Genomic DNA, 15,302 nt, shown 5'->3' with positions numbered 1-15,302 from the left:
CAGCAGGGGGCAAATTTTCCAAGCCTCCACCAGTACAAGCATTTTTTATTTTTGCAGGCTTATAAATCCTTCCTTTAACAGAAATATTACTAAGAAGTTTGCATTAATATAACATGTTTACATGATTTTCTTTCTCTAATTTTCATTCAGACAGGATTTACTATTTGCCTGAGTATAATACGTAACCCAACATGACAGAAAGAATAAAACTAATATTCTACATTAAGTCTGTTCTGTTATAATGCAATTGTTACAAACTTAAGAAATACTGCATTATACCAGCAGCTGCAAGATAGGGAAATAAAGTGTTAGGGACTAAAGAGTTTCAAATAAAGTTATTTTTTCTAAAGGAATTTCAGAATATATACTGTCAATGCTATTCAGGGCCCTTTACCAATTCCTTCCTCCACTCTCCCTTCCCACTTCTAAGTAACTCCAGTTGTCGTTTTGAAAGTTCAGTGTATTATTGTGAATGTTGTATCTTTCTTTCTTTTACTTATATGTTTATTATTTTAGCTCCCACTTACGAATGAGAACATATGGTATTTCTCTTCCTATGCCCGGCTTATTGCACTTAATGTGACTTTCTCTAAGTTCATCCATGTTGCTGCAAATGGCAATATTTCATTCTTTTTTATGGCTGAGTAATATGCTCACAAGTATTGATACTCAACTCTGTACCGCACAGATATGTACATTCAACTATCTTACAATAAAAAAATTAAATAAAAAAGGAATTTCAGAATAAAGGCTAATAATAATAAATCAACTGATCAAAACAGGCAAACCAGTATAAAATATGACTGAACAAATCCTGAAGAGCAGATTAAGACAAAGCCAAATGTTTTTAAACCATCATTACAATGCATGCATGAGAAAGCACCAACTGAAATGTGATGTCAAGAAAATCAAAATAAATTGCAGCCAGTTCACAACCACCAACCAAAGAAAGAAACGGCAACAGAACCCATTCAAACAAGCTTCTCCCTGTGTGCACAGTGCTAGCACCTTACAACATCTGCATCATAATCAGCAGCCAGAGGTGAAAAGCAAAATGCACTCCCTAATCAGTCAAGCCAGCAGCATCAATGTCATCTGGAAACTTGTTAGAAATGCTGCTCTCTGGCCCTGCCCCAGGCTCCCGCATCAGAAACTGCATCTTAACTAGATCACCAGGTGATAGGAATGCATGTTAAGGTTGGAGAAACCCTGGACCTCCGCGGGCTGGAAGTCAGAGGGGAAGGGTAGGGGCTCCTCCCTGCGCATATTCTCCAACGCTGCCTCCGTCTATCCAAAAACTACTGAGAGATGCAATCTCTGAACTTTGAAGACAGAGCCAACAGATCAAGCACAGAACCTTTCCTGGTGACAGGGAGAATTATCCCAGGTGGCTGCGGAAAATGTGAACAGATTTGGGAGGGAAAGACCAGGAGTATCAGCCTAGAATGCTTAGGAATCCATTGGTGAATTATAAGGAGAGAAACAGTGAAGCAGTAATGACGTGTACAATAGGAACCATGCCTAGGCAGCGTGTAGAACTAATGTGTAGGGAAGAGAGAGGCGAGTCCAGCAGGGCTGCTGAACTGAACGAGGGAGGCCTATGGCAGAAGCATCTGACACAATGTACTGGAGGTGGGCAGGATCCAGGTAAACAATGGATGCTTTTTGTAGACTTCGATCTAAACTTTCACAAAATGAGAAGATATTTGTCAAGAAAATGAATGAATGGGCCCTAAATCAAAGAGAAAAAAGGAAAGTGAGGTAATACTTCGATCCAGCACAGAGTGTCAGCACAGCCCCAGTTTCATAGATTGTAAGCCCTATTCCACAGCGAGATAAGAAAGAGGGTTCTGGTCTCCACCTGCCTGGGTCTGAATCAGCTCCACAAGTTAGTAGCTTCAGGATCTTGGACAAGTTCCTTACTTCTGTGTTGCAATGTTTCTTCATCTGTAAAATGGGGATAATGAAAGTATCTAACCCATCGTCATGATGAGGACTGAAGGAAATAATTAATATATGCGTAGCCTTGAACTACTGTTATTACCCAGCACAGAGAAGCATAGGACCCACTTGAGAAACAAGTTAAAATTTAACTCAGTTGAGACTGAAGAGTTGGGAAGAGCAGAGGTTAGGGTAACATGATAGAGAGCTTACTAGTAGAGAGACCTAAGTAGTAGAGAAACAAGAGACACTTTGTTGCCATTGAAGTAATGCAATTAATTATTTGCTGAAGGCTCAGAAAACTCCAAATGAGGAAACACTAGCAGGGCAGAAGCACATGGCAAAGGAAATATGATCTTCACTAACCGGACCACTTAGAAGCATCAACATTTAGCATCTCTAGTTTAGGAATATCTTGAGGGCAATTCTCCTATTGGGAAATAAAGGGGAAATCTCCTCTGAGAATCAGGACTTAGAAACCCAAGGAATTCTAAACAGGAGATAGAGAAAGAGCAGTCACTGCAGTGGGATTGACATTATGGGGCTAACAAAGAAAGCTTTAGGATCCTGTTGAAAATGTAAACAGATAGTGAGAAGAGGAAGGGAAATTTGTGTTAGCAAAGTAAGGCACCTGGACCATAAACAGAGTCCATATTTAGTTCAGAATTCAACTGCCAGGACCCCAAAGGTCAAAGGGGAGACAAGACAACTGAGGTGCATACAATTAAATTAACCTGTTTACTGAAGATTTTGGCCAGATGATTTTTAGTTCAACAATCGTAGCTGTAAACAACCAGCATTATACAGAACAGAAGCCAAAATGCCTCAGATCACTCTATGGTTCGTGGCTGAGGATGGAGTATTGTGATACATACTCGTACTTCTGGGAGCATTATTTTACCTCAAAACGTAGTTGGGATGATGCTGTCATATTCTTCTGTCCTGATGATGCTTTGAAACTCTGACTAGAACACATGAGAGCTGGGGTTAATTTCCCAATTTTGAGGAGGCTGATTAAGGTACATTAATGAGGAGAGGCCAAGTTTCACCTGTGAGAGAAGCTGAAAACTTGAAGAGTTCCAGCTCCACTAGGGTGAAGAAAGCCCACTAGAGCCTATCTCCCCACTGAATACAACTACACCCTCTGGACACTATAAAAAGCAACCATCTGAGCACTCTGAAAAGCAAACAAAAGCAGGCAGAGTGTGGACGGGAGTCAAATCTGGAGAGGTGGCCCCCAAGGGAATGAAGTTTCCCATTTTATTTTTCTGTCTCTTCTTGGTCTTTGCCCAGAGGATGAGTCCCTGTCACAGAGCCACACAGTGGAGGAGTGGCCAGAGTGGGTGAGACCTCACCAAAGTTTTGGGCTCATCCCTAGGCTGTGCACGGGTGCGATGAATCCAGAGCAGCATAAGAAAGGCTCTGGGAAATGAACTAAGATTTAAACCCCTGCATAAGTCTCTGGCCAACCCCAGTATCACATGCATGATAGTCTACTAAAAAACTTAACATTTTCTAGAGGAGTATAACACCCTTAAATCTATACAATATAATGTTCAAAATGTCCAGTATACAGAACAAAATTGTGAGACATATAAAGAACAAGGAGAGGTGACCAATACTCAAGGAAAATCACAATCAACAGATCCAATCCCAAGACACCCAAGGCAGTGGGATGTTAGAATTATCTCAAACGACAAAGCATCCATCCTAACTAAGCTTCAGGAGGTAAAGGTAAACACACCTGAAATAGATGGAAAAGTAAAGTCCTTAACAGATAAATAGAAACTATGAAAGGGGTTTAACTATTTCTTCTCCATAACTATCAACCATCTTTAGCTGCTTCTGACTATGATTTTCCTTTATTCTTCCCTGGGTGACGACTCAGACTCATAGTTTATCCTTGCCTGTCTTCCTTTCCTCATCCCGAGGGAAGAGTTTTTATGGTTAGCTCCCATAGCTGATTCTACCTTCCTCTTTCAATTAGATCCCCTAGGGAAAGCTCAAAGTTACAGAGTCATAATAATAACCCCCTGGCGACAGGGAGAGTCACCTGGATGTCGGGGGAAGTGGGAAATCACACCATCGTTGCCCTTTTATTACAATGCGGCTCTCTCCTTGGCGGAGAAGGGGCACTGGGGATGGGGGCAATGCTGCTGAGATCTGTGTTGCTAAGAAAGGAGGCACGATAGGCACAACAGGGCAGGAGACAACCAGGAGGTCTCAAGTAGCCACAATGCAGGACAATAGGATTTATTTCTGACCACCCGGGGAATGCTTGTATTCTCATCAGTGCAACTCTATGAGGCCTGGAAGCTGAGACACTATAAATCTCAAGTAGCCACAATGCAGGACAATAGGATTTATTTCTGACCACCCGGGGAATGCTTGTACTCTCATCAGTGCAACTCTATGAGGCCTGGAAGCTGAGACACTATAAGCTCTATGGGAAACATAAAAACTATGAAAATAGTCTCCCAGGTGTGGTTTGGGGAGGATCCGTATACATGGATTAGGAGATGTGGATGTTACTAATGAAGAAAACTGTGAATTCCTCTGAAGTATAGGAATATGTATTTCCAAACAATGCCAATAATGTCAATATCTAATGATGCTAATGATCACTTCCAGTGCCATTACATGTGAGAAACTGTGTCATTTCCCATGCATCACTCACCACGTGTTTGAGTTAACAGCACGTGTTGTAACCTTTCAAAGGATCTGATCTTACTAAGACAGGGTGATTCTATAGCTTTTCTCTTTATTCTTGTCCCCATAACTGTCATCTTGAGTTTATAAAAGAACTGGTGAACAAGAGACACCATGCTCCTCTATTCCAAAACTTTCCCCAAGTCATTGGCTTTGACCCTGGGAGCTTATGTACCTCTCATCACATTTTTAAAGAAACAACGTGAGCTTCTAACTGCTCACGTTTGTGAAGGTTGCACGAGATACAAGCTAGAAAGTTAATATGAGTCAAACCAACCAACATTTGTGGAAACACCCCGCATTTATATACTAACCACTTTAAAGCAGTTTTGTTAACTGACTTTCCAGTTTTAAATATCCCAGAACGCTGTTGTAATAGTTTATTTCGCTAAAGGTACAAATGTCGTAGGAAGCTTATACCACGCTGCTGCCTCAAAATGAATCGAAAGGAATCTGCATTATATTTTTTAAAAATTCATTTCTATTATTTAGTTGTCTTATGCTATGGCTTGAATGTGTCCCCCAAAATTCATGTGTCAGAAACTTAATACCCAATGCAACAGTGGGAGGTGGGGCCTAATAAGAAGCCTTAGGTCTTGAGGGCTCTGCCCTCATGAATAGATTAATACTGTTATCATGAAAGCGGGTTAGTTATCTGACAGTGGGCTTGTTAGAAAAGCAAATTTGGGCCCCTCATGCTCTCTTGCTTTTCTGCTTTCTGCCATGGGATGACATAGCACGAAAGCCCTCACCAGATGCCAGCACCATGCTCTTGGACTTCCCAGCCTCCAGAACCACAAGCCAAATAAATTCCTATTGTTGATAAATTACTCAGTCTCAGGTATTCTGTTACAGCAACACAAAACAGATTAAGAAACCCTGTTATGCTTAACACATTGCAGTGCTTTTTGTTATACTCTCTCCTACAGAGGTTCCACTAAAATGCCAATATGATTCTTAAATGTCTCTGAGTATCACAAACTACAAATGACTAAAGATTTCATTCTGGAGACCAGACAAAAAGCGTTCAAGATGAGGGGATTTTTAGCTTGAAAACTCCAAGTATGATGTGCTTTGAAGTTAAATTCTTACTACTTTACTTATTTGCTCAGAATTACACACAAAAGCATACACTTACCAACCAAGACAACGAGTCTGTATTTCTCATTAGTTTGTCGTCGATATGGTGTCACTTCTTCATAGGTGGGTACGTCGGCTGTATCATATTGATCACTCTTCTTGCATTCATACATGGATTTATTTGTTTTCTTATCTTTTCTACTGAGACGAAAACTTCTTCTAAAACCAGCTGCAAATACAAAATAATATATATTTTTAGTAATAAGAACCAAAAAAGAAAATTAAGAAAAAAAAACCAAAAACAATAATAAAAAAACCTCAAAGTTAAGTCAGATTTTATGCACCATGGTACTGTTACAAGTACATTTAGTAAGAGAAAAAAATAGGTGCTACACAATTCAATAAGTCAATAATTTTTTTTTCCTTTTTGTCTTTTTTCGTGTCCGGCAACAGATCGCAACCCTCAGTGTCGTGCCCGTACCGGACCGGGACCAGCCACGGGATCGCAACCCGCGGTGTTGCGCCCGCACCTCGCTCAACCAGTGAGCGGGAACCAGTCTGTATGTGGGATCCAAACCCTCGGCGGGAGCGCCGCCGCGCTTCCCAAGCGGCGCACTATCCAGTGCGCCACCGAGCTGGCCCCGACTGGTGAACACATTTGATAAGAAAAAGTTAAAACACCATAAAAGCCTTATAAACATAAATTACAAATTTTCTATTCAAAAATATTTTGAAATTTTATATTATATTCTAAGTATAACCTAAGAACATACCTGTGGCACAGACAACATCTATTTTTAAACGAAAAGAAAACTAAATTAAGAGTGTTGTGTTAAATATGTAGGCTCGGTCAATAATTGCTGGGTCCTGAGCAAGTCATTTAATTTTACTGGGACTCCAGGGGGACGGAGTAGAGGACCAACCCTTGGGTTCTTTTTCTCCAATACGAATTCTACACTTTTATGATTTAAAGCATATGAAATTAAGAAATAAGTTTCACAGCCTCAGTCATGTACTCTCATCAATAAGTCATATCATGTTTCACTAAAATAATTTCTTAAATACTTAAATAGACTTCACGTCAGCTTAAAGAGCCCTCTCCAGCCCACTGCTAGCATTTAACACGTGGGCTTAAAAAGTTTAGGCTAAAGTTCCTTTTCTCAGTCAACTCCCATTTCATCCTGCTTGCTCTTCATGCTGTTGGGTCATTCCGGTTTTATTTCCTCTCTAGAAGAGTAATGATTATCACACACACCATTCAAGAATTCAGTAAGAAGTGCAGTCAGTTCTCTACCTAACCAACCTTTATGCTCTCTCAAAATCTACACTTTAAAACAGTCTGCTTATTATAACTCCCTACGTTCTACATCAGCTTCATAGTACAAAATAAAGTGCAAGTATATTTTAAAATGTATAAAAACATATTCCCTATAAAAGGAACATTGATCAAATTTGATAAGTAGAAAACTTTAAAGAATAGAAGTATTTTGTAACAATATACAAAAGAGTAATAACTGATCTATGAGGGATCTTTAAGAAGTTCATGGAAAGATTCATATTCTCTTCTAATTCTATTTTGCCATGAACTTTTTGAAGTACCCTGGTATGTGAATTTTAGAGAATACTGTATAAAGAAAGTATACCACTGGGTTTAAAAAATTAATAGGATTGACAATAAAGAGAATATCAAAAATAATTATCAATGACCACACACGGAGTTATATGACTCATCTTATAGGTTCAGAGCTTAATAAAAACTTATCCAAATATTAAGAATGGAGAGATACAAGTTCATGTGATAATATATTTCTGTGGCCCTCCAAGATTTTGATGAGATATTTGGGTTATCTGAGGGAAAAGATAATTTATAAATGATTTGAAAGAAGGAAGATGGTTGCTCTAAAGCTCCCTTACAGAGGTAAAGGGAAGAAGTGAACAGGACCAGTATTGAAATGCACTGGCATCTTCTGAAAAGACATAAGACCCAAGGGGAGCAAAAGGGGAAATGTACCCCCCTGGTCCTAGAATGAGGGAAAGACATGGGAATTCTAAACTCACATGTGCAGAGAGAATTCAAACTTCTATGTAAAGGGCTAGAGGAAAAGCTGTATATTACTTTGTTCCTCTTGTTTTCTAGGACACTGGGAAAGATTCATAAAAACCCAGGAAAAGGATCCCTCTGTTGCAGAGTCTTCAGAGTCTTCACAACACGACACCAGACATAGCTCAGACCCTCACAACTACTCCCCAGGCTCTGGTGCAGTAGTTCTCAGAAAAGGGTCTCTTCCCAGCTGGCAGAATTGATTTATCCCATCCCCCGACCCCAACTCTGTCACTTGTGACTGCTGGCCCAGATTGGAATTGTAATATAACAGAGCTCCTGGTTTAGCACAAAACTTATACATTAGCTATTCTACCTAGAAAAGTTAGAATGCGGGTATTTCACAGTGTTCTAGTGTCAGGTTCCCACGGCTCCTGCCTCATGGGAGGCAATTATAGGATAAACAGGTAGAACTATAAATTCCTCCACAATTACTCTGTGTATGGAGGGAGGGTTTTCCTCAAGTCACTATAAACTTTTGGCAAAGGAATGGATATAACATCCAAAGCAAATAAAGTCCCAAAGTGAAAACCTGAAAAATTCATGACTAGCTAATCACAGCTAAATTCTGAAGTACTTCATTGAGTCTTCGCAATTCACTGCAGTTTTCACTTCATCATAAACAAAAAAGAGATAATAAGGAAAAGAGAGAAAGTAATCGGGTTTATAAATGAGGATGCATATCAAAGACGGGTGCCATGTTCATAGAATGGTTTTGCGATGTCAGTTGTGCAATGCTTGGGATAGAATAAGTGCTTGATAAAAGTTTACCAAGTTGAAGTAATTTTAAAAAGTCAGCAACAAAACCCTATTATCATTCCTGTTTCATCTTCTTAATGTAAATTTCAACAAAGAAAGCATGACATATTTAGAATTTTCAGCAGAGTTAAAATATTAAGAGGCAGACGAAAGAACAAAATGCCACATCCAGGAAAGCCTTGGAGCTGGAAGGAACTCTGAGGTCATCTGGCCTGCTCCCTCCCTGTTGGGCACAGAGTCACGGTCACCCACTGAATTCATGCACACCAGTTTTTCAGAAGTGATTACCAGTCAAGTGGAATTTGCACAGGTTATGAAGCTTCAGTGCCTTGACCAATATCCCCATGTTATATAAAGCAAAGGAGAAAAGGCAATCAGGCTGCCACATGGGTTCTGTGGGAACTGCAGGTCACAGTGTGGAAGGCAAAGGCTGGAGGTGGACGGGCTGGGCCAGCACCAAGGCTCCCCTGATAGCTTACAGCTGTGTGGCTTGGGGAGTTTTATCTATCTCACAGGGCGGTGAAGGATTAGATAATTCATGTAATGCAGTTGGCCCAGTCCCTGGCATTTGGTAAGTGCTTGCACTTATTAGCTGGATTATGTCTCCAACAACTTTTAAGTACCTTGAAGGCAGGAACATATATCCCCTGTATTCCCATAGCACAGAGTCTAGCAAGAAAGGGAAGAATCAATAAAGAGGCTCTTTAATAAGTTCTTCATTGGCTAATGTTATAAAAGAGACAAAATACTAAACTTATAGCCAGATATAAATACATCAAATATTTTAAATGCCAAAAGTACCTTATTAAGTAGTAAGGCATTTGAAAAACAGTAGGTTTAGTATGTATTAAGCATTCTTTCATTTTTTGTTTTCAAGATTCTCTTTCTAGGAATGTATTTCTGTTACCATATTTAAATTTAAAGAGCATACTTCCCTCTGTCTTCCTCACTCATCATGATCTTTCACTGCCCCACATATGAGAGGGGACTTCAAAAAGTTCATGGAAAAGCAGAGTTAAAAGACATTATGAGTCATTCCATTAGCTTTTTGAAGACCCCTCATACACATATATGTTCCATATTTACATACACACATATCTTATCTACATACACCCATGTATATACACACATATGCACATATACACACGTACACACATATACATACATATGTCCATACACATGCATACCCATATACACAGAGTAAGAAAACAAGAAAAATTCCTAACCTAGAACAACCAATAAAATAGGCAGAACAAAGGATATAACAAAAGGTATAAAATCCAGCATACCTATTTGTGATTATTTCTCAGACCGGAAAAAAAAAAAAAAGAGAGAGAGAGAGAAAGAGGAAAATAAATAAATAAATAAATAACAGACAACTTTCTTCCAATCTGTCTTCCATGGGAAGTCAGAGGTGATAACAAACTTGGTGTGTCCTTCCAGGAAGTACACAGACTGTAATTTTCAAACTTCAGTAAAATAATAAAATAATGAGTGATGTGTTAGCACACCCCGATTAAGTCTACACTTAAAAAAGTAAATTCTTCCCGCCGAGGGTTCGGATCCCACATACAGACCGGTTCCCGCTCACTAGCTGAGCGAGGCGTGGGGGCAACGCCGAGGGTTGCGATCCCGTTGCTGGTCCGGTCCGGTACGGGGGCGACACTGAGGGTTGCGATCCGTTGCCGGACACGGAAAAGGACAGAGAAAAAAAAAAAAAGTAAATTCTATGTCAGGAAAAGGTAGTTAATAATTTCTTGCCTGTAGATCTTACGTGGTTCTCTTTCATTAAAAGGGAAACCAAAAAATGTGAACTGAAACTGAAAGTAAAAACAGAGAATTCTTTTAAATAAATGTAAATAAATAACCTACAAGCTATTTATTTCAGTCTATTTCCAGGGCAAAAGTCTTAGCAAGCGCTGGCTTTAAAAAAAGAAGGAAGGGAAAAGAACATTAACAAGGAATTTAGAGTAGGGAAACAGTTTTACACAAAATATATTTTTCCTTATATTTCACATTTTCGTAATTTATAATTGGCTCAACATCTTTATGGACAGGCTTTTTCCAGGGAGCTTACCCGCAGCTGCTAGAGATTTGTGTTTTTGAAAGGAACGTACATTTTCCTTATTGCAATAGGAGAGTGACTGCAGAGCAAGACTGCAGTTGCAGGTCAGCCTGATCACAAGGAGACACTAAACTGCTGCTTATCTAATATTTTCCAGTAGGAATAATTTATGACAACTTATTGAATTGTCATTTAACTGTACAGCTTATGTTTAAAGTAAAAGTCTTTTAGCTATTTTGTTTTTGGAGTTTTTTAAAAATTATTTTTAAATTGGCATGTAATAATTGTACATATTTATGGGGTACAGAGTGATATTTCAATACATGATGTTCAAGCCTGGGTCATTTGCATATCCATCACCACAAACATTTATCATTTCTTTGCACTGACAACGTTTTAGTTGCTTGTTATTTGCTCTTTACTTCAACAAGACTGCTATACATATCCCTGCACATGCGTTTATTCCATGTTACTGATGACTTCATGCGGATAAACTGCTAGAAGCTAGATCTTGTCCAAATGGTTTTCAGATTGGTTAATAACAATGTCCAATTCCAGCAGCAGTATGTACAACTGTCCATTTCACCATTCTCTCATAGAAGAACTTCTAATCACTTCTTTAAAAACTTTAATCATTTGACAGGTGAAAAACTATACACACTGTTACTTTAACTGTTAGTTGGGTTGAACATCTTTTTCATGCTTATTCCTCATGCACATTTCTTATTTCTTCTGTAAACTGTTGGTTAATACATTTTGATCACTTTTTGATTAGGTCTTAAAAGATACATGTACATGTATCTTTTAATAAGGTCATGAGCCCTTTGTCCTATTTGTTGCAAAGCCTTTTTAAAATTTTCAATTTTTCTTATAACATTTATCATCAAGAAATTTAAAATGCTTATGTGTTTGAATCTGTACATTTCTATCCTTCATGATTTCTTCCATTGTTTTTACGACTTTCCTATCCTTAGGTCTGATAAATATATACCTATACTCCTATATTTTCTCAAGTTTTAAAAAATGGGTTGCATGGCACTGCACTCAATTTTTTTTTTTTTTTTTATCCCATCTGGAATTACTCAGATGTAATCATGAGATCAAGCTTGTGAAGTATGGCTGTAACTTTATATTTTTCTAAATAATTAACCAATGGTCCCAGAAATACTTACTGAACAATTCCTTTCACTACTTTATGTTGATACATGTACGTACCAGATTGTTTATTATTATGTCATGACAGAAAAACATGATTCCTGGTCTGAGTTTAGCTCATTCTCTTATTAATAATTTCAATACCAAAACAACAGTATTAGTTGTAACAGTAGTTATTTATTGAGAACTTACCAGATGACAGGCACTAGTCAACGTGCTTTATGTGGACTAATTTATTTAATTCCCACAGAAACCTATGAGGTAGGCATAACAATCCATGAGTTTAAGGAGATTTTTTGGTGTGATAAAAAATGCTTGCAGAGGCTTTGGTTCAAGTATTAAATGATGAAATGAAGTCAAGAAGAAAGTCTGAAATGTTACCCTACATACATAGTTGCATAACAAACACAAAAAGTGATGAGCCTACTGTTACTTTATGAAATAATCTAGTAGGAAAAAATTATCAAAGAGGAGCAGCAGTTTAATTTAGGGGTTAAATATATAAACTTTTTTTTTCTAAAACAATTATATTTTTAAAACTCTCTGTATTCAATATGACGTACAAAATACAAAAATATAAAGACAGTGTCACTGGCCTCAAGAAGGTCCCAATCTGCCAGGGGACACAAAAATTATTAAGTACTTGTAATTTAAGGTGTTTTCACAATGCAGGACCATGACTAGAAACCAAGATTTTCTGCAAGTCTTCTAATCAGTCTGATTCGACTTTAACATTTCTCTTAAGTAAAAAATTAAACTCAAGCAGTTGTGATTTGATCAGTAGTGACATCTGGTCAAAACTATTTCACTACACTGCATTTGTACAATACCACTCATCAAAAGAGTATTAATCTTAATAATTACATATGTAAATTAAGAATAATTTGTTATTAAAATAAGCTTCATATTGTAGATAAATATTATACTTCTCTATCCTATAATTTCAAGTGTTTGTGATATTTTTAACAGTAAAAATCTTAGAAGCCACCAAAATATGCAGATGTATGGAAATGATTAAACTACAAAACATCTCAAAGAAATGGGGCTGAAACCATTAAAATTATAATTATGAAACTATACAGCACCATAGAAATGCATTTGATATAATAAATGGAAAAAACTGGACAGAATACAATAATCACACACTATGAGTTTCACTTTTTTACTAATATAAAAATATGGATACAGAAATATAGAAGCAAATGTATTAGAAAAAAGAGGTTATTTTAGGTAGAGAGGGCTGTGGGCAATTATTTGGTCTATTTTTCAAACTTTCTATAATGTTATACAATTTCATAATTTGAAAAAGAAAATGCAAAAACACAGAGTTCATAATACATGAACAAATAAACTCCAGTACTGGCAGATCTATCTGTGTGGTTATATCAACATATAACACAAAGTACATTTTGATTATGTCAGAGGCATGTTCTAACCTTCCATATTTTTAGGTGATTATATGGTATAGACCAAGTTTGTATATTTGCAATAGTTAGGAATAGCCAATAAGCTCAAATATAACAAAAGCAAAAAACAACAGAAAACTATCAAAAATGAGAATACAGTAAAAGAATTAAAGAACAAGGATCTAAGGAGACAGAGAACCAGCAGTCTCACATGAGAAGTCAAGATGAAAAAAGACAAGTATGTAGAGTTTAAAACTTTTAACCAGACTAATAGTTGATGTAAAATCTTTTTTTTTTTTTTTTTTGTCTTTTTCCGTGTCCGGCAACGGATCGCAACCCTCAGTGTTGCCCCCGTACCGGACCGGGACCGGCAATGGGATCGCAACCCTCGGTGTTGCTCCTGCGCCTCGCTCAGCCAGTGAGCGGGAACCGGTCTGTATGTGGGATCCGAACCCTCGGGCGGGAGCGCTGCCACGCTTCCCAAGCGGCGCACTATCCAGTGCGCCACCGGGCCGGCCCAATGTAAAATCTTTTTTAAAATCACAAATCATCATATTCTTTGGCTCCCCCAAATAAGTAACTTCACTGTAAACATATAATGTAAATATTTATAATTTTAATGATCTCGCTTTTTCATAAAACTTTGATCTTTTTAAGATGGCATTTTATAAGAAAGACATGATCATTTTATGAACAAACTTGCCCATTAACACATAAGGCCCTCAAACAGCGTCAAGGAAACTCACCACCTATACTAACAGTCTCAGATATCCCACATGTGAACGAGAGAGAAGTGGGATTTGGCTTCTGCTGACTCAAAGAAAATAAATAGTATTATGTGACCACCTGCAATTTTTCAAATGGAACAGTTTCAATCTTTGATTACATCTCTTTAACGGAGCTGGTTATGTTATTAATAATAACATTAATAAAACAGCAGATATTATGCATTTTTAATGTTTACATAAGATTTTAGTATGTTTAAATCTTATATATATTAGTAGCGTGGGAAAAGACGTCTTAGTGAAATTTTCTTGAATCATTACAAAGCAATATTGGTCACAGGCACCCCCAAAATAAGAGATTAATAGAACAATCAACTCTAAACTTCCTAATTTTAAAAGAAATATATTTATTCAATGCAATCACAGTCAAGAAAACTGCTTAATTTCTTCAAAGAGATACAAACAAACATTTAAGTTCTTTTTCTCATCTAAAATATACTAAAATGTGAATTTCACTTTTTTTTTAATTGGGAGAATTGCCCAAAAAAGCATTGTATAAAAGTTACTTTTTGCATCTTAAAAATCAGATGAATTTGACCAAGCAAATATTTAACTAGTTCAAAATCACAAGGAAAAGAAGCTTTTACTATAAATGAACTTTTTAAGAAGATTTTTAAAACTTACATAGACATTAATAAAAACTAAGCAGCTGGAAATTGTTATACAATGTTATGTTCCTGACAACAAAACATTGACAATTTCCACTAAAATAAACATTTTGAATATGGTGCCAATGCTCTTATAATGCTACAAATCATAACAGACATGTAAAGATTATGTAGTTAATGGGCTGGCCAGCTAACTCGGTTGGTGTGTGGTGCTGATAACACCGAAGTCCAGGGTTCAATCCCTATCCTAACTAGCCACCAGAAAGTAAACAAAAATTATGTAGTAACAATCTTTATACAAAAATTATTATTGAAATGATGTTACCATAATATGCCAATCATAAATTATCCCCAAATCAATGGAGTATAATTAAGAGTAACCAAGAGACAAACAAGTAAAAATCGTGGAAGGAGGTTTAAATTGAGAAGAAATGTCAATAAAAACTGTAAAAGTTACTGAGACCTGAAGAGGTGAGATAAGTCAGCTTCTATACTCATCTCATAAAACAATGTCAGGAAAAAAACAATTACCACAGAAATATGAAAATTATCATGGATTATATTAACCAACCATACATGTGCTAATTTTGTATTTAAAGGAGGATAAAGGCTTTTGAACAAACTAATAGAAAATTCATCTCTGGAATGTTACAGGTTCAAAGTTGCTCTCACATAATGTAAAAAAAAAAAAAA

The 15,302-nt window shown here is 37.2% G+C and overlaps 1 protein-coding gene across 1 annotated transcript in view; it reads right to left on the bottom strand.

Annotated features, from left to right (window-relative positions):
• LOC103607701 (MAGUK p55 subfamily member 7-like) overlaps positions 1-15,302 on the bottom strand; it is a gene marked incomplete at both ends in the record, with an annotated part of 88,073 nt that overhangs the window by 15,434 nt on the left and 57,337 nt on the right. Inside the window, one exon of the mRNA XM_008592176.1 lies at positions 5,789-5,959. Within this exon, the coding sequence (XP_008590398.1) occupies positions 5,789-5,959 (171 nt within the window). The remainder of the gene's footprint in view (positions 1-5,788; positions 5,960-15,302) is intronic.

The sequence above is a fragment of the Galeopterus variegatus genome, unplaced genomic scaffold (assembly GCF_000696425.1).
Source record: "Galeopterus variegatus unplaced genomic scaffold, G_variegatus-3.0.2 Scaffold7636, whole genome shotgun sequence".
Classification (NCBI taxonomy): Eukaryota; Metazoa; Chordata; class Mammalia; order Dermoptera; family Cynocephalidae; genus Galeopterus; species Galeopterus variegatus.
This window is presented reverse-complemented; position numbering and strand designations above follow the sequence as displayed.